The sequence below is a fragment of the Eptesicus fuscus genome, chromosome 18, assembly GCF_027574615.1.
Source record: "Eptesicus fuscus isolate TK198812 chromosome 18, DD_ASM_mEF_20220401, whole genome shotgun sequence".
Lineage (NCBI taxonomy): Eukaryota > Metazoa > Chordata > Mammalia > Chiroptera > Vespertilionidae > Eptesicus > Eptesicus fuscus.
This window is the reverse complement of record NC_072490.1, coordinates 1,683,155-1,701,916: the sequence shown is the minus strand read 5'-3', so window position 1 is coordinate 1,701,916 and position 18,762 is coordinate 1,683,155. Positions and strand designations below refer to the sequence as shown.

Sequence of the window (18,762 nt, the reverse complement as noted above, 5' to 3'; positions counted from 1 at the left end):
GCCGGGCACAGGGCTAGCCTCCAGCCCACAGGCTGCAGCCCCCCACGGCCTCACAGAGGCAGCCCTGCGCCCCGCTGTGGCCCAGGGGCCCGGCCTCCACCCCAGCCCCAGGGAGCCGAGCCCGTGCCTAGACTGTGCCCCTGAGTTAGGGTCCCGCCAAGGGAGTGGCACTGACCTCGGCCTCCCCGCCCTTGGGGGCTTCTGGAACAGCCGTGACGGCAGGGGCGGCGGGCTCGGTCCTCCGCGCCCCGGCCTTGGCCTTAGGAGTCCCAGGGGGCAGGGCAGTCTCTGGAGGTGGTTTCGGCACAGGCTCCGCTTTAGCCGGGACCCCCGTCTTCTTTTCCTGGGCGCTGCTCGGGGTCCGGCTGGGCTCAGAAGCCCTGAGGGGCTTTGCTTGGGGGCCGGCCTTGGCGGGCAGGGGGCCTGAGGGCTGGCCCGGCCCCTGGGGCCCTTTCTGCTTCGGAGGGGCTGTTCCGGCTGCACGGTGAGGGGCCCCGGCGGGGGGCTGCTGCGAGGCGGGCGGTGGGTGGGGGGCTGGCTCCCCCAGGCTGCCCTCCAGCAGTCGCTTAGTTTGGCAGTTGAGACAGAGCCACTCGGATTTCTGTGGGGAGAGGGAGGGAAGGTGGTGAGGTCAGGGAGACGGGAGGTACTCAGAGCATTCCCCCGAGGGCGGCCCTCGGGGGCCTGAGGAGCACGGCTCGAAGCTCGAGGAGAAGAGCTGACAGGTGTGTTGCCCCCAAATGACAGACTCCCCGTTCTTAAAGGCACTCGTAGCCCGGCCCGCGTGGCTCAGTGGCTGAGCGTCCACCCACGAACCAGGAGGTCTGATTCCTGGTCAGGGCACAGGCCGGGTTGCGGGCTCGATCCCCTGTGGGGGCGTGCGGGAGGCAGCTGATCCAGATTCTCTCATCACTGATGTTCCATCTGCCTCTCCCTTCCTCTCAGAAATCAGTAATTTTTAGAAAGCATGTATTCAGAGTTAAAATGAAACCAAAAGCAGGGTCCTTTCATCTCCCCACAGAAAGCTTCCCCCCGAGACAGGGAGACTGGGAGGGGAGAGGGCTACGGCACAAAGGTCTGGACAAGAGGGGGATCTGGGCCCCCCGGGGAGCAGACAGCCCCTGCTGGCCGGTGTGGAGCCCCGCGGTGGAGAGCCTCACAGACCAGCAAGGGTGTCAGACAGGGCACCCCTGGGTGCATGGTCCCTCCCACCTCCTTCCCACGCCCTTCCCCAGCCAGGGCTGTGCTGGGTGCAGGCTCCAGGGCCAGGGCCGGCGCTGTGGGGGTGCCCTCCTTGGAGTCAGGGGTGCTGAGCAGGCTCCTCTGCTCACACCTCCATAGAAAACGCCACGTCAGGGACTCTGTCCTGCGTGCTGCCCACAGAGCCACACGCCACATCTCTGCATTGGGTCCCGGCGGCGCCAGGCCCTGTGTGCGCAGAGGGTGAGGCCTGCACACAGGCTTGGAGTCCGTCTCCCTGAGACGGCAGCTCTTCCCTGCCCAGAGGCCCCCCCAGGGCCCAGCTATGGAGGGGACTCTGCAGGGGTCTTCCACGCACTCACCCTGCTCCCTGCAGGGCCCAGCCCAAGGCACCACGGCCACTGCAGGGCACACGGCTACTGCAGGGCACACGGCCATCCAGGGCACACGGCTACTGCAGGGCACACGGCCATCCAGGGCACACGGCCATCCAGGGCACACGGCTACTGCAGGGCACACGGCCATCCAGGGCACACGGCCATCCAGGGCACACAGCCATCCAGGGCACAGGGTCACTGCAGAGCACACGGCCATCCAGGGCACACGGCTACTGCAGGGCACACGGCTACTGCAGGTCACACGGCTACTGCAGGGCACACGGCCATCCAGGGCACACGGCTACTGCAGGGCACACGGCCACTTCAGGGCACATGGCCACTTCAGGGCACACGGCCATCTAGGGCACATGGCCATCCAGGGCACAGGGTCACTGCAGAGCACACGGTCACTGCAGGGCACACGGCCATCCAGGGCACACGGCTACTGCAGGGCACACGGCCATCCAGGGCACACGGCTACTGCAGGGCACATGGCCATCCAGGGCACACGGCTACTGCAGGGCACACGGCTACTGCAGGGCACACGGCCATCCAGGGCACACGGCCACTGCAGGGCACACGGCTACTGCAGGGCACACGGCCATCCAGGGCACTCGGCCATCCAGGGCACACGGCCATCCAGGGCACACGGCCACTGCAGGGCACACGGCCATCCAGGGCACAGGGTCACTGCAGGGCACACGGCTACTGCAGGGCACACGGCCACTGCAGGGCACACGGCTACTGCAGGGCACACGGCCACTGCAGGGCACACGGCCATCCAGGGCACACGGCCACTGCAGGGCACACGGCCACTGCAGGGCACATGGCTACTGCAGGGCACACGGCCATCCAGGGCACACGGCCACTGCAGGGCACACGGCTACTGCAGGGCACACGGCTACTGCAGGGCACACGGCCATCCAGGGCACACGGCCACTGCAGGGCACACGGCCATCCAGGGCACACGGCCATCCAGGGCACACGGCCATCCAGGGCACACGGCTACTGCAGGGCACACGGCCATCCAGGGCACACGGCTACTGCAGGGCACACGGCTACTGCAGGGCACACGGCCATCCAGGGCACACGGCCACTGCAGGGCACATGGCCATCCAGGGCACACGGCCACTGCAGGGCACACGGCCATCCAGGGCACACGGCCATCCAGGGCACACGGCCATGCAGGGCACACGGCCATCCAGGGCACACGGCTACTGCAGGGCACACGGCCATCCAGGGCACACGGCCACTGCAGGGCACACGGCCATCCAGGGCACACGGCTACTGCAGGGCACACGGCCATCCAGGGCACACGGCCATCCAGGGCACACGGCCACTGCAGGGCACACGGCCATCCAGGGCACACGGCCACTGCAGGGCACACGGCCATCCAGGGCACACGGCTACTGCAGGGCACACGGCCATCCAGGGCACACGGCCATCCAGGGCACACGGCCATCCAGGGCACAGGGTCACTGCAGGGCACACGGCCATCCAGGGCACGCCTCTCCAGGGAGGTCATCTCCCCTGCTCACCTTGGTGGCGCGGCACACCTCTGACCCTACCACTGGCCTGCAGACCCCTCCCCCGAAGCAACAGTGAAGCAAGGGCACCTTGGAAGGTGGCCTGGGTGGGGGAGGCAGGCGTACTGCCGGGGGCTCAGAGCCAGCCCGCGGCGGCCTGCTCACAGGCCCTCAGCAAAGCCTGGAGCCCGAGGCCACAGCTCGGGGCCCTGGTCCTCCCGTGCTTACACATGGAGGCCCCTCTCCGGCTCTGCTACACAGGCAGGAGGAAGAGAGGGGCGCTGGCAGGAGGCAGCATGTGAGCTGCGAGCTAAAAATAAACACCGGACCTGCGACCTGGCTGATGGCACTTCTCCAGCCCCCTGGGTAGGGGGAAGGCTAGGGGCAGGGGCTGGAGGGGTGGAGCCAGTCTCTGGGGACTGAGGACAGGGTGAGAGGCAGGCAAGCAGAATCCCTGTGCCTGGGGGCTAGGACGCAGCTGCTCTCACCTCTCCCCGGCCACCTGCCTGCCCCGCCCCGCCCCGCCCCGCCTGCTCCTCCATCCCCTTGTTCATTCACTTGTCATTCTCTCCCAGTCTCCCTCACCAGCCCGGCCTCGGCCCCAGCCTCAGCCTCGGGGAGTTGCTGCCTGCTTGACCCTGCCTGTCCCCTTCGGCAAGTAGGCAGGGGGCCATCTGGGACCTGGGAAGGGACAATGGGAGGCGCTGGCGACCACTTCCGCTTTGCCTCCCTCGGCCCAGCTCCTTTCCGGGGCAGGAAGGTAGAAACCCGGAGGCAAGCGGCTCTAAAGGTGAGGGGTGGGGTGTGCGCACCGTCCAGGGAGGGTGGAGCCGGCGCTCAGGGAGGGGAGTGCGTGGTCCCAGGCCTGGAGGGCGCCCACTGCCTGCAGGGCCCCTGGCTGCTGTGTCCGAGGGGCCGGCTGGGCGGCACTGAAGCGGGCTTCCTCCCGGCACGTGGGCGATGGTCTGAGTGACCCGCAGGCGCAGTCTCCTCATCGGAGGCGCTGCCCCGGGGCAGTCTGGTGACAGTGACACCGACCCCTGTGGCTGCCTGGCCCACACCCCAGCCCACTGCCAGGGGCAGAGGATGAGAGCCCAGCAGAAAGGATGCCCGGGGTAGGGCCAGGCTCAGGCAGGGGCCCCAGGCGCGGCCGCTGGCGCGGCTGTTCCTCTCCTGCGTGACTGCTGCCCTCCCTGCCCCCAGGCGAGCACAAGCTCCTCTTTTCTGGGCTCAGCCTCCCACAGGAGTCGTCCCTGATATCTGCCACGCGTGCCTTGGAGGCCGGGCTGTGACCCCGGTGTCCGGGACCCAGAGCTTCACCCCCTGTGGCGTCCCCCGTGAGGCCCGGACCTTGCACTGCACAGGATGGACTCACAGCAGACAGCCGCGGGAGGGGGGCGGGGGGGGGAACCCTCCTCTTGTAGACACTCCGCTGCAGTCTTTAGACCGCCTGGCTCAGGGCTGACAGCTTGGACCTCGCATGAGCATGAGGATGGCATCTCACCTGGTTCCCACGGAAACCCGAGAGGGAGCGCTCCTGCCCCTCCACAGGGGGGCGACGGGCGCCCCAAGATCGCTGCCCCAGAGGCAGCCCGGGGCAGGCCCGGAGCAGAGGCAGCTGCTGGCCTCTCGCCTGATGCCCCCGCCGCCCCGCCCACACATCACAGGGCCAGGCCCTTTGCGCGGGGAGGCCGAGCATCTCAAGGGCACGGCTGGTATTTGCAAATACGATCATAGAAGAAACCGGCAGTGTCGCTGCAACCATTCCACTCCACGAGTTTCTTCACTATTTTGAACTGAAAGCCAATTCAAAATGAAGCCAGAGGGTACCACTGTCCTTCAACAAGACAAACAGGTAAAAAGCGGGAGTAACTCCTCAGTGAAAGGACTCACTAACCCGGCTACCGGTGTGTGCTTTGCAGAGACGTCACGGAGGAGGGACAGCGCTGCTGCCCTGCCTCTCTGTGCTCTGGCTCCCTGTCTAGGAAGGGGGCAACGAGATTCTTAAATGTATTTTTACTGATTTCAGAGAGGAAGGGCGGGGGACAGAGAGACAGAAACATCCATGATGAGAGAGAATCACCGATCGGCTGCCTCCTGCACGCCCCCCACTGGGGATCAAGCTGGCAACCCGGCACGCGCCCTGACCGGGAATCGAACCGTAACCTCCTGGTTCATAGGTCGGCGCTCAACCACGGAGCCACGCCGGCCGGGCTGAAAGATGTCTGAAGCTCAGAGATGTTGAGGAAAATTCCCGACCTGGCAGCCTGGACAGTGGGGCCCGGCCCCAGGCGGAGCCCAGCAGGTCTAAGAGGCCTGAGGGCAGAGGCAGCGGGTCCCCGGGTCCGCCCTCCCTCACTGCACTGACAGCACGACCCTCCCAAGCCTCGCCGCGGCCGGGCCACGCAGGTACGGGGACACCCGCCGGCCTCTCGCGGCAGGAGGAGCGCCTCCCAGGCAGGCTGTGCTGGGCCTGCGGAGAAGTCAGGAGCCTCCAACAGAACACTCCAAGGTCACGGGGACGCACCAAAGGGCTCCCGATGCCACGTGGCCGTTCGCTGAGCTGAGATCAAAGCTGGCCCTCCGTCTGGCTGGGCCTCAGCGAAGAAAGCAGCATTGTCGGGAGGGAGAGGGGACGCACCAAGCACCGGCCCCCGGCAGGCCCCGGCCGGCAGAGCCGCGAGCAGGTGCTGGTCATTGTCTGGGGGGAGGGTCGGGGCTGGGCCAGGCGTGGCCGTGAAGATGGAGCGGAGGCCGGGCCTAGGAGAGTGGGAGGAAGAGCCAGCGAGGTGTGGCCCACTAAGCGGATCTGGGGGGAGAAGGGACGCTGAGGAGGACCCCGGGCCGCCGGCCTGCATCTCTGATGGTGGATGGTGGCACGGTTTCCGGTCCCCGTGGTGGGAACCCCGGGAGCGGGCATGGCTGCCCCCCCACACCTCCCCGGAGCTGCATGGTCCTCTGGGGTAGCGGTATAAGCAGGCAGAGCCGCGCGGAGGGGGAGGTAGAGAAGCCGGGCCACCTCTGACGGCCACGTGCGCAGGAGGCAGGGGGACGGCGCGGGGTGGGAGGGGCCAGGACCGGGATGCTGAGCAGCGTGGCCGCCGGGCCCACGGAGGCACAGGTGGTGCTCTGGCCAAGAAGGCAGCAGGGGAGCGGCCATGGAGACCTCGGGACGTGGAGGGGGCGCAGGGCCAAGCTGGCCACTGAGGCAGAAGCTCGGGTCCAGGAAGGCAAAGCCAAGCAGCTGGTGAGAGAGCAGGCGAGAGCCCAGACGCCCTGCAGAGCCCGCCTGTGCCGACACGGCTGCCTGGGCGGAGCCAGCGCTGCCGCTGGCCTGGCCCCGCCTGCCAAAGGCACTATTGGTTTTGCTCCTGGACAGAGCCGGCTCCGCTCCCTTCTGTGCACATCCTTCCTGCTTAGCGAGGAAATGCAGGCCAGGTCTCTGGGGGGGAGTGGGGGGTAAGGGTCCTCGAGGCTGGGCCAGCTCAGCAGTCCATGGGGTTCACAGCCACGCAGTGTTGGGGTGCCCCACCCACCTGGCAGCGAGCTAGTGCCTGGCAGTCTCTCTACGGGAGCCCCTCTGGCCCTGCGTGTCCCCTGCGCCCCCTCCCCACCCTGGTCAGCAGACCAGGGTCCTCCAGGGAGCCCCTGGGCCAAGGGCCTGGGAAGGGACAGTGTGGACACTCGAGGGCCACAGGGCATCCACGAGGGATGTTGGAAAGCAGGGCGGCCAAGCTGTCTTTCTCATCACACTGGGCGGCCCCCGGGAGGCCTGGCCCCAGGCGAGTCCGAACGGTGCCACACAGACCGTGGCAACACCACGTCCTGCTCCACTGCCCCGCCCTCGGCACTCCCTGCCTGCTCGCCGTGCCCGGCCCAGCCCAGCGGGGGCCTTGGCTTGGCCCCCTGGCATGACAGCAGGGATGAGCCAGTTAGACCCACAGAAGGGGACAAGGCAGGTCTGTCAGGGCAGCCGAGCAGGCCCCCGGGTGGTCCGGAGCAGGGAGCGTGGGCACGGGGAGGGTCAGAAGCAGGCTCCAGGCTGGCGCGGCCCAGCTCCACCAGGGGCTCCGCACCCTGAGCCTCAGGCTTCGCGAGAGCACGGGCGTCCTGCTCCCTCCCGCCCAGCTCGGCAGCGCTCAGCACCTTTCCCTGGAACGGGCTGCGGAGAGACAGCCCCAGCCCCAGCCTCCAGCTCTCCCACAGCTCAGGAGAGCATCTCTGAGCGCCCCACGAGCAGGCCCAGGGGAGCAGGCGCGCCCCGGGGAAACACGGGCCCAAAGGCTGAGGCTTTGACAAGCGAACACCAACCCCAACACCAAGGGCCCGAGAAAGGGACGGAGGTGGACACCGCCTGGCGGGGCCACGGGCACGGCCTGCCCACGGTGAGAAGCCTGCCTTCTCCTGGGGCCCAACAGCCCTCCACCCTGTGAGGGGCACAGGCCGCGGGCAGGCGGGACCCCAGGTTCTTCCTCCCTGAGCAGAGGGGCTGGCATCTCATCAGGTCCTGCCACGAGAGCTGGGCCTGCGGAGGCAGTTCGGGGCCTCCTGAGCCTGGCTGGCTCTGGGACCAGGCTCAGGGCACTCGCAGCCAGTCAGAGGCAGCGGGCACATCACCCGCACCCACGGCGCCAGTCAGGGCTCTGAGTGGAGGGACGGCCGGGGCAGGGACAGAAAAGAGCGCAGCCCTCGGGGCACCCGCGGTGGAGGGCGCCCCGGGGCTCAGCCCCAGCTCTCGGGGCTCCTCTGCTCCCACTCGCCCGTGCCCCCCGACCCCGGTCCCTTACCTCCGCCAGGTGGGGCGTCGGGTTGAAGCCACAGAGGTTGCACACCTGGAGCCCGCAGGCGGTGCAGGTGTTGTGGTTGGCTGGGCCCTTGCCGCCCACGTTGAGCTCGGCTTGGCACAGTGGGCAGGTGGGCCTGTCCTTCGGCGTGGCCTTTGGCTTGGCAGCAGCCTTGGGCACTGCCTGCTGTTCTGCTCGGCCATGCTTTGGGCTGGGTGTCCCCCCAGTTCTCGCCAGGGCTCCAGGCCCCGATGTGGGACCTGCCCTGGCTGCAGGCTCAGCTTTGGCTCCAGCTGCAGGCCCGGGCCCTGAGCCTGGGGGTCGCGGGCCAGCCTCCTTGCTGGCATCACTGAAGACGATCTTGGGTGGCCCCTTGCCGGCGGCAGGCTGGCCCTGGGCGTCGGCCTCAGGCTGCGCGGACATGAGGGTACTCGCCTGGGTCAGCAGCGACGCGCCGAGACCGAAGAGCTTCCCGGTGAGGCCCTCCTGGGCCTGCTCAGCAGCACCAGGCCCGGAGGGCACCGCGGTGGCACTTCTGCCCGGGGCCTCTCCCGCAGGGGGCCGGGGCTCCGCTGTGGAAGGCTTGATGGGGTGAGGGGGCTGAGGAGACACCTTCCCCCCCTCGGGAGGGGCAGCCGCCTGGGCAGGTCCCGGCACTGTGGTGGCCTTGGCCGTCTCGGCCTGGCGGGGCCCAGGCTGTGGCCCCCCGGGGCCCCGGGGCCGCTCCTGCTCCGGCCTCCCCAGGGGCTGTTTGGCGGGGGAGTGCAGCTGCTGCTGGCTCTTGGAGCGCGGCGCCGTGGTCATGTCCATCCCCAGAGCCCGCTGCATCTGGCAGTTCAGGCAGAGCCACTCCTGCACCTGCGGAGGGAGCACGTGTCAGCGGGAGGGCCAGGGCCGGCGCACCGGGCAGCTCCCAGCACAGGCCGGGGCGCCAAGCCCTGCTCGGGGGTTCCCTGGCTTCCAGGGCCAGGGCTGGGAGGGCAGAGGGCACCACCCTGCCCGCTAGGAGCTGCCAGGCACAGGGAGCGGAGCAGAGGCAGGCACACACGCCCCATCCCACCCCACAACCACCAGCCACTGCCCGCAGGCCTCCCGCAGGCCCCCAACTGCCCACTGGCTGTGCCTCAGACCTGTGTGCACCAGCGCACCCCACATCCCACCTCCCCAGTCCACACCACTTCCTCCCGGCTGATGACCTCCGCCTCCACGGGTCCCCTCCTCCCCTGCCGCTCCCTTCAGGCCTCGACCCCTCAGCAGCAGGAGGGAGGGGACGTGGCCTGGCAGCGGAGCAGTCGGCATCCAGGGGACTTGCAGAAAGATGCCTAACAGAGGGGGAGAGGGCGGCCTCGGCACAGGCCCTGTCGGGAGGAGGCAGGCCAGCCGAGGAGACGGGGCGAGAACACTCCCAGAGCAAAGCGGCGCCCAGAGCGAGCGGCCGCGTGGGCAGGGCTGGCCTCGTTCCTCCAGGAAGACAGGCTGGCTGAGAAAAGGGACGGTTTGTGCCTCCAGAACAAACAAGACACGTGTTGCTATTCACGCGACAGACGTGTAGTTTCTACCTGTCACCAACCCCTCCCTCAGTCAAGTGGGCATGTGACTCACGTTGACCAATCAGTGGCTTAGATAGTGCTGCAGGGACGGGCATGTGACCTCGGCAACAGGGCCAGTCGGCGCCCAGCCCTGTCACGAGGTACAGGAACAATAAGAGGGTCTTTTCCTTTGCATCCCTCCTCGGAGGATGCTGCCTGCAAGGTCAGGAGCCTCCTTCCCAGCACGTGGAGGGCCGCGGGAGCCAGGCAGTCCGAAGTGAGCCGAGACGGAGGCGCAGGTCTGGGGCTCCACTCAACCTCTGCACTCGCTGTGCCTAAGTCTGCCCCGGACTTCCAGCTACGCGAGCCAGTAACACTCTTTCCTCCAGAAACTCCACATAGAAGCCCGAGCACACACTACGGGCTCCGACCCTGCTGGGGGAGCCCCCCATACTTCCCTGGGGGAGCCCCCCATGCGCCCCTGGCCCTCCCCAGCCCACCCCTCCTTTCCTGCCCGCCCCCCCCCCCCCCCAGCTGCCTCACCCAGACACGCTGGGCCCTTCCCGCTGAGTGTGCTCTGAGCTTGCTTTGCACTCCCCAGCCCTCTGCCCCATCAGAACCCTCTCTGGGCCGCTCGGTCTAACCGCCCCCTTTGCTTTCTCCACGGGGGGCGGGGCTTCCTGGGAAGAGGGGTCTGAGCGGTGAGGCTTCTCATCTGGGACCTCAGGGCGACCTCCCTGGGGGCTGAGGGGGGTTGAACAGGGGTGGCATGTGCTAGGGCTCCCGCACTCACCCCAGAGCCTTCCCTCCCTGGCCCGTCAGCCAGGCTGTCAGCAGGCGCTCCCCCCTCCCCCCAAATAGAAGCTCCCAGCAGGCTGCTGGCCTTCCTGTCCACCAGGTCCCTCCCGCAGGAGCCTGACCACACCCTCCCGTGCCCAGGCCAGGCCCAGGCCGACGCCCCCACACAGGGCCTCCCAGGGAGGACACTGGCTGGGGGGCTCTCTGAACCCACAAACTCCCCTCTCTGCCCCCCCGCAGGTCGCCAGGAGCCTCTGCCTCCGTCCTCCGAGGGCGCACCGGCCCGCCCACCTCAGCTGGTGTCCACGCCGGGCCTGCGCAGACCGCAGACTCCCCGGCCGGGACCAGCAGTGGTGAGTCCTCCTCAACTACCCAGTGCCCACGGCTCCTCCGTACCCCCAGGCCGACGCCCACCAGAATGGGAGGGACCAGAAACCGCCTGCAGGTCTCTGTCCGTGACCCTGGCCTGGCACATGCCAGGAGATGAGCAGGCCGCCAACCCAGCCTCAGGTCCTCGGAGCCAGAGGCAGAGCTGGGGCTGCCAGGGCTGACCTTGCCGGCAGGAAGCCAGGCGGCCACCTCAGGGCCGGCGGGCCGCCGTGGACCCCCAGGTGGAAGGCTCGGGGTGGTGTGCAGGCCAAGAGGTGGCTTGGGGGCGGGGTGGGGGCTAAGGCGGCACTGCCCACCCGAGGCCTGGCGACCAGGCCGGGCTCTGTGAGCTCCAGGTGAGTGAGCGGCCAGCGGTGATCCGTCTGCAGTGCCTCCTGCCGCCCCTCCACGGGCTCCGGGCGGGAAGGGGCGGGGGGCAGATCTTAGGAGGGGCTTCTACGTCTTCCCCACAGGGGCCTGGTGACGCTGAAGCTGGCCACCCTGCGTTTTAACCTCAGAGGGTGGACCCCAGAGGATGCTGCCCAGGGTACCTGCCTCCACTCCGGGCGGTGCCTGCCTCACGGCCCCTCCACGGCTGCCAGGAGCTCGGGGCCCCAGCAGTCACAGGCTCTTTCTGGTGGGTGCGGCTCCCCCACCTCCCCGCAGGCAAGGAGGGGCGCAGACGTCACGGGCCTGCCTTCCTGCGACAGCAGCGCCGCCGCCCGGCCTGGCTCCCTGGAGAGCAGCATTCCGTGGCGGACCCTGAGCACCGACGCCGGGCCTGACGCCGCAGTCATGCTTTTTCTCTTTTGGTGCAAGTGGGAGCCTCACAGAAACAGCTCACAAAGCAGCCTCCCTGCCGGTGCTCAATCCAGAGGGTCCGGGGGGCCCACCAGCCAGCGGACTCCATGCTCTTCCGGCTGAGTCACTAGCCAGGCCCCACAGGAGGGAGCACCCCCCGTGGCCCCTCCAGCCTCCGGTTTTCCTAAATCCCCAGTCTGCTTCGCCTGTCAGCTGCCTGGCCTCGGGCTCAGGGGCCGGCACGCAGAGCCCTACAGGGCAGGGACGCCTGTGCCAATCTCATCGGGTCAAGCCCCCGAGGGAGGCCCTGGAAACCAGCCCGGCATCCGGGACTGGCCGTGGATCCGGCTCCCCTGGACCTGGCTTGCCCCCAGGCCCCACATGGACCACGCACTCCCGCAGGCCTCCCGCCTCCGCCTGCCCGTCCAGCTCGGTCTAAGGTGCAGCCTAGCTTCCCTCCTTTACAAGCCCCAGGAGTCTGGTCACAGCCTCGCACCACGCGCCCGGCCCCTCCTGGCCTCCGGCCCCCTCCTGGCCTCCGCAGCCCTGGCGCCCGGGCGGGGCCCTGCGCTGGCTGGTGGTTCCGGTCCAGGCGGCCTCTCCCGCTGGCCCCAGGGCTGAGCAGCACGCCGGCTTCTCCAGAACCAAGGGCCGCGCCCCGCTCCTGGGAAAGACTCGAAAGGCATCCACGGGAGGAGGAAAGGTTGACAGGAGCTGAGGGCACCCTCTCTGCGGGGACCAGGCGGCCTGCTGGGCCCAAGGTGGGGCGAAGCAGATGGTAGCCACAGCAGCACCCCAGGTGGCAGCCAGTCCCGGCTTCCTGCCTCTCCCCTCGTGGTCCCGCTTTGTCTATTTCTCTTTTTTGCTGCCATTTTTATACTGCAAGGCGGACTGCCCAGCACTGGGCGGAGGCGGAGAAAGACCTCCCCACGGGCCTGCTCCTGGGGACCCGCTTCCGTTTGGGCTGGAGGTGGAGGGAGGTGCAGCCGGTTGCCTCTCAGCCACAGCGGATCCCTGTCCTTCTCACACCTGCCCGCGCTCCTCCTGGGCCGGGCGGGCGGGCGGGCGGCCGTGTGGCCAGGAGGGAGCCGGAACGGGGGCGAAGGGCTCTGTGCTCCCAGCGCCGCCCCCGGCCATCTGGTGCCCAGCCCGCTGGCCGGACGGAGGGGGATGCAGCAGAGGAGGAGGCGGGCCTTGGCCGTTGCATCTCCCTCCCTTCTCACCCCGCCCCCCCTGGGGAAGCAGCCCGGCCCGGGCTTGCCAACGGGGGATGTGGGAGCACAGCGGACCAAACATCCTTGGCGTGGTCTCAGCCAAGTCCAGACTTTGGAATAGGCCAGGAAAGGCCATGCTCACTCCTCCGCCATCTTCTTAAAGGGGCTTATCAGCGACTTTGACCAGAGAAAGGGCGGTGGGCAGGGAGGGCAGACTCACATCTGGAGGAGCCCAGCCAGGAGGTGCTGCTGTGCTGAGGGGGGAGGGGGGAGGGGGGAGACGGATGGGGGGGGAGGGGGGGGAGGAGGTAGGGGGAAGGTGGGGCCTCCAGGAGGGCTGGCCAGGGCTTTGCCTGCTGCAGGCCACGCCCACATCCTCCAGCCCATATCACTCCATCCATTGCTCACCCCAACTCTGCCTTCCTACCCTCCACCCCACCCCGGGCATGGAGGGCCCCGCCTCTGGCCGCGCAGCAGGCAGCCTCAGGGAATGGTCCTGCGGGAGGTGAGAGTGTTCGGACCCACAGGGAGCCACAGTCTTGCCCAGGTTTCGAGCGGTTTGTTATGACCCTGAGCGCGGGAGGGAGAGCGCGGGAAGAAATGGCCTCCACCGGGAAGAGGCCTGCTGAGCCGTCAGCCTGAGCAGAAGCGGACTGTGGTGGGAAATGGCCAGGGCCCGGGGGACGAGACCGGCCACTAGCTCTGGGCCCTGCTCTCTCGCTCCGGGATGGCCCGGGGAGGCCGGCTCCCAGACCTGTCTGCTCCCCTGTGGGCAGGGTGCTCTGAGCTCCTCCCCGACCTCCATGCGTCCCCGGGGGTCCAGGCGCGTGGACTCCCAGCAGCGTGCGTGGCGGGCACCTGCTGTGAGGGCGTCACAGCGTGGGGGGCTGGCCCTGTGCCGGGAATGGCGCTCCCCTCGGCAGCCCCCGCGCTGACCAGGCCCGTGGCCCACGCGCAGGAAGGCAGTGCTTCCAGACCAGGAACGGCTCTGCCCACGGGTGGCCCCTGCCTGTGTGTGTCCCGGCTCCAGGCCTGCCTGCTGTCCCTGGGACCCAGCGAAAGTGAAGGGCCTGAAGATGGCAGGAGACAGAGAGCCGCAGCACTGGGTCTGCGGACCAGGCCTGTGGTGTCCCCGTCCCGCTCACTGGTCCTCACGGAGCCTTCGGCACAGCGGCTCCATCGCACTCCCAGTCCGTGCCAGTGACTCTCACCCGTGACACGCTGACCAGGGCCCATCCCCACGGTCCCGTGCAGAGGTCCAAGAGCCGCTTCGTGAGGTCGGCGAGGCCACGAGGCCTCCAGGTCACTGTGCGGTGTGGCCCGTCCTGCTGCCGTGACCGCCAGGCCAGCCGCAGCCCCAGGCTGCCAGGCCTCGGCCAGGGCTCACCTCCCCCCAGCAGTGCCAGCACCCCCCACCCGCCGGGTCCCGAGAGCGTCACATCAGAGGTGCCCAGGCGACGGGGGGGGGGGGGGGGGGGGGCCCTACCAGCAAAACCTGCCGCCTGGTCCTCACTGCTGAGCTGCTCTCCCCCGAGGGGCGGGGCCCCTGCCAGACTCAACATCAGCTCCCAGCCCCTCGGGAGGGTGTGCCCGGCCCGTCCTCCCTGGCAGGAACCAAGGCGCGAAGAAAGGCTGCGTGGGGAGCGGCAGGAAGGGCCCAGGTGAGAGCCCGGAGGACAGGCCAGCATTTCCTGCGCTGGCGGGCAGGGAACGGCAGCCCCGACCCCGTGGCAGCGAGTCTGCGCCACAGCCCTGCCCAGGCGCTCCACGGCCTCGGGCGAGGCCTGCTCTCTCCAGCGCCGTCTGGGTGAGGGCAGGCCCCCTGGCCCTGAGCCTCGGCTTCCTCCCAGCAGAGGCAGATGGACCGATGGGCGCCAGGTCCTCCCACTCGCTGCTCCCCAGGCGCGCTCAGAGGCTGGCTCTCCCCCTGCTGAGTGCCCACGGGCCGGGCGTGGAGGAGCCCACGTGTGGTGAGGGCCAGGATGCCCACCAGGAGAGCGGTGCCACGTGCGGGCTCTCCGGGCTCTCCGCCCGGCCGCCCAGAGCCCTTCAGGTCCTGCAGCTCAAGAGCATCTGAGGAAGGGAACCCAGAGGCGAGGCTGGCGCAGGGGACGCCCAGGGCGGTCGCGTCCCTGCCCGCACCCCCAGCGCCCACGAGGCCGAGGCCGGTGCTCTCTTCTCCCGGAGGAAGCACAGGTGAGCGGCGGCCTCAGCCACTGTCCTCGGGGCTCAAGGCAAACACTTCCCTCACCAGCGGGCAGCGCGGGCGCCTCCGGTCCCAGATGTACCCTCATGCGCGCCTCCTCGGAAGCCCCCGCACTCCAGGAACGACTCCAAGTGCTGAGTCGCCCCCACGGCAGCTCCTTCCTGGCAGCCTCACACTTACCTCTCGCAAACCACGCGTCCCACACCCACGCACCTCGTGTCACAAATAGACCCGACCTGTGAACACGCGTTCCCACCTCCCCCCACGGGGTCCGAACGGCTCCTGCTGCTCTGGCTCCAGAGGCGGCCGTGCCTGTGCCTGCCGCCAGCACCCGCTCTCCATCCAGACGGCCACGGCCTCCCCAGCAGAGCGCGGGGACCAGACCCGCTCAGCTCCTTGCAGAGGCGCCGGCTCAGCTAGAGCACGGGAGCAGCAGCCGCCAGGCCGCCAGGGCGCCTCCAGGGGTGGCTGAGCACCCGGGGCGGGGGGAGGGCTGTAGGCACAGGGCCTCTGGGGCAGAAGGAAGGCCAAGCTCATGGAAATGGCCCCCAAGTGGCCTCCGGAGAGTGTGGGCGTTGTCACCCAGTGTGAGCGCTTGGCCCCAGCCTGGGCCTCTCGTGGCTCCGCCCCAGCTAACAACAAGTGGTGCGCAGAGGGGGCGCTCCCCAGACACGGGGGGCAGTGTCCTGCCTCCCCACACCTCGCTCTCCCTCAGGCCCGTGTCAGGGAGAGGCTAGCCCAGGGCCTCTTCAGTGAGTCCCATTGGGAAAGGTGTCCACGCCACGTCTGTCCTCTCAACACCATTTCCAGGTCAAACTCGGACCGGGTGAGAACGCGCCTCCGCTCTGGGGCCGCCCACGCCTCCGGGAGGTGCGATCCCACAGGAGCCCTGGGCCAGGCCTTGGTCTCCGCCACCACGTCTGGAGCCAGAACACAAGCCCAGGAAGACACAGAGGCCGGTGGCCACAGGAAATGAGAGGGAGAGAGAGCTGGTGACAGCGGGGGGGGGGGGGGGGGGGGGTGGACGGGGGGCAGGGGACGCAGGTGGGGAGCGGGGCAGAGGTGCTCACCTGGGTCAGGTGCGGGTTGGGGTTGAACCCACACTGGTTGCAGACCTTGCTGTGACACTGCGTGCAGGTGTTGAAGTTTGGCTGGCTGGGGGTCGACGTGAGGTCCGAGGTCTTACATATGGGACACAGTGTGCTGCTGGGAAGGGGGGCGATCTGGGGGACGGAGTAAGGTGACGTGGGGGTGCTGCCTCTGTCTGGTGACACGGAGGGGGACCGCCCTGACCTCTGCGTCCTGCTGTCCACCTGCAGCGTCCTGCGGGGGCCACCAGCCTCCTGGCCGGCCGGGCCCGGGGCCCCTGCCTCCCGGGGGCTCTCGTGGCCGGGAGCAGACCCAGGAGCCTGCTTCGGGGTTGGCGAAGCTGCTCGCTGGCTGCCCAGGGGCTCCTTGGGGTCCAGTCTCCTGGAGACGCTGAAATGACATTGAAAAGGGCCACGTTAGACACATCACAGAGAAGCAGCCTGCGCGGCTCGCCCACGCCCACCGCCACCCTCCTCGCCCTGCCCCGCGCAGGACCCGCCACCACGGGCCGAGTGCTCAGCGGGCTGTGCGCACTCAGCCCTGAGCAGCGTCTCCCACGTGAGCCCTCAGCACCGGGCCATCCGGTCGGACCTCTCACTCCTCATAAGTGCAGGTTCTCATTCAGGAAGTGTGGGCTGGGGTCTGCGTTCTGAAGAGTCGCTAAGGTGAGGCCTGTTGGGGTCTGCAGACCACACTTGGAGTACCAGGCCCCAAACCACCCGGGAAGCGCCCAGGGCGATTCTAAACTGCGACTCCAGATGGAGCCACAGACAAGTTACCTGGACTGTGGAGGCAGGACGGTGACCTCAGCTGTGTCCGAGCTGCAGCCCAAGTCCAAACTGCTGCTCGGGCAGGTCTGTGACATTCTCCGTGGCCCCGTCAGAGGCTGACTGACAGCTGGAGGTGGGGGGCACCCCAATGCCTGCTTAACGCCATCACTGACGGGAGAAGGGCCTTCTGGCAGTCCCCCAGCAGGCCTGGAGCCAGACCACGGCCATCAAGATGGGAGACCCGCTACTTTCTTGCTAGTGCGAGGCTGGGCGGGGTTGGAGTTCTGGGAGAGCCCGGCGAACCACAGAGGCAGTCCGCCGGGCCCGGCTCCACCCGGAGCCAGCAATGAGGTGACGCAACGAGGCAGAAGCCAACCGTCAGGCTGAACCCAGTTCTCTTCCATGCCTTCTCCTTTGACCCAACTTAGGTTCATCTCTGCCAATTTTTCTTTTCCAGTTGGAAAGAAGCTGAGCACAAACAGCCGAGGCAATGCCTTCTCCGGCCTCCCCGGAGGCCCATGCTTGCTTCAGTCTGTGATCACCTGGGTGGCGACTGGCACCGGCAGACAGGGCAGCCTGGCCAACAGCCAGGGCAGAGGCCGGGCCACCGCTGCCCACGGAGCGGCCTGGCCTGCCCTTCCGGCCTAGAGCCCAGCCTGTAGGGCCTGCCTGACAGGAGGAGAGTCTGTTGGCTGCCTCTATGCGAAGGCCATCGCTTGCCAACAAGACTCAGGAGCCAACTGGTAGGCATCGCAGGACCAGCCACTTGGGAGGGGAGAGGCCGGGAGCCCCTGAGGCCCACACCAGTTCCTCCTCTCTCCTGGGGACTGCTGGCGGCAGACACACCCTCGGTCCAACACAGACTCTCCCCCAAAGAAATCCTGTCACATGTCCATCCAACGCTTCTTTCATCAACCAAGCGCAGCACCCCCCATCAGTCTCACAGGCCTGCACTTTCCCCTTCAGGGGGACAGGCAGCCAGAGGCCCGGGCCAGCCCTCTGGCCCACGCACAGAACCTGGCACTAGGGCCTCTGGGTAGACTAATTTCTAGGCACCGATAAGAAATAGTCCCCCGTGGTTAGACCCATCATTTCCTTGTTTGCAGCGGCTACTTGGGCTGCGGTGTGAAAGCAGCCCCTGAAAGCGACGCAGAGGCTCCGAGAGCCCTTGTGACATTGAAGGACTGCAGCCCCCCAGCGTGCGAGGCCGTGGCTTCTTCGGAGAAATTTAGCCGTTTCTGCTGTATCCCTGTGGCTGTTTTTTTATGACCCTCACCCGGAAGTGAGGGAAGGACAGAGAGGGTGAGCCAGAAGCCTGGTACTCGGCCCTCCCCCCGGGGGACTGCAGGGACGGCCCCTGGGCGTCCTCTCCAACCTCTGCCTGCACCCCAGCCCTGCCACACAGAATCTCTGTGGATGACAGAGGCAGAAATGCCAGCCAGGCCCTCACCAGGCCCCCGCTGTGTGCCAAGCACCTGTTTCACAGTAACTCCTTCAATCCGGCGGGCAGGACCCATTCTGACCATTTTACAGGCGAGGAAACAGCCACACAAAGAAGGAAGTGACTCACAAAGCCTTTAGGACTTGCCCGGGGTGAGCGGGGCTCCTGCTCTGTGGGAGTGCAGTGTGGCTGTGAGGGCTGGGAAGCGATGCAAGGAGACCTCGCCGGACGCTGTTCCCGAAGAGCCATCCCAGCGCACACTCCGAGGAAGACTGGCTCTCTGACACTGGCTCCCTGCTGCAGGCCAGGCCCAGCACCAGGCCTGGCACCGAGTGGGCACGCCGTAAGCAGAGCAAAGTAAACGGAGACGTGTGAGCAGCGCAGTGAGCTCACGAGTGGGCAGACATGGGATTTAGTTATGACCTCCTCACCTGGAGTTTGCCCAGCAGCACCGATCCTCCCTGAGAAAACTAGAGGCACTCTCACTCGCTTGGGCATTCAGTCATTGGCGAGCACTTCCTGACCCGGGGCTGCTGTCCGGCCCAGCGACAGGTGTGGGTGGTATGAATGGGCCACATCTCTTACCATGGCAGGTGGGTCCTCACCGTGAACACCTGTTCACTGTATTGTTGCCCTTACATCTTACACGTATGTATAT

General features: G+C 67.9%; 1 protein-coding gene across 1 annotated transcript in view; it reads right to left on the bottom strand.

Moving 5' to 3' along the window:
- The window catches only part of BSN (bassoon presynaptic cytomatrix protein), a 59,223-nt gene that overhangs the window by 12,421 nt on the left and 28,040 nt on the right, over positions 1–18,762 (bottom strand). Inside the window, 3 exon segments of the mRNA XM_054729784.1 lie at positions 176–601; positions 7,891–8,745; positions 15,875–16,283. Coding sequence (XP_054585759.1) covers positions 176–601; positions 7,891–8,745; positions 15,875–16,283 — 1,690 coding nt within the window.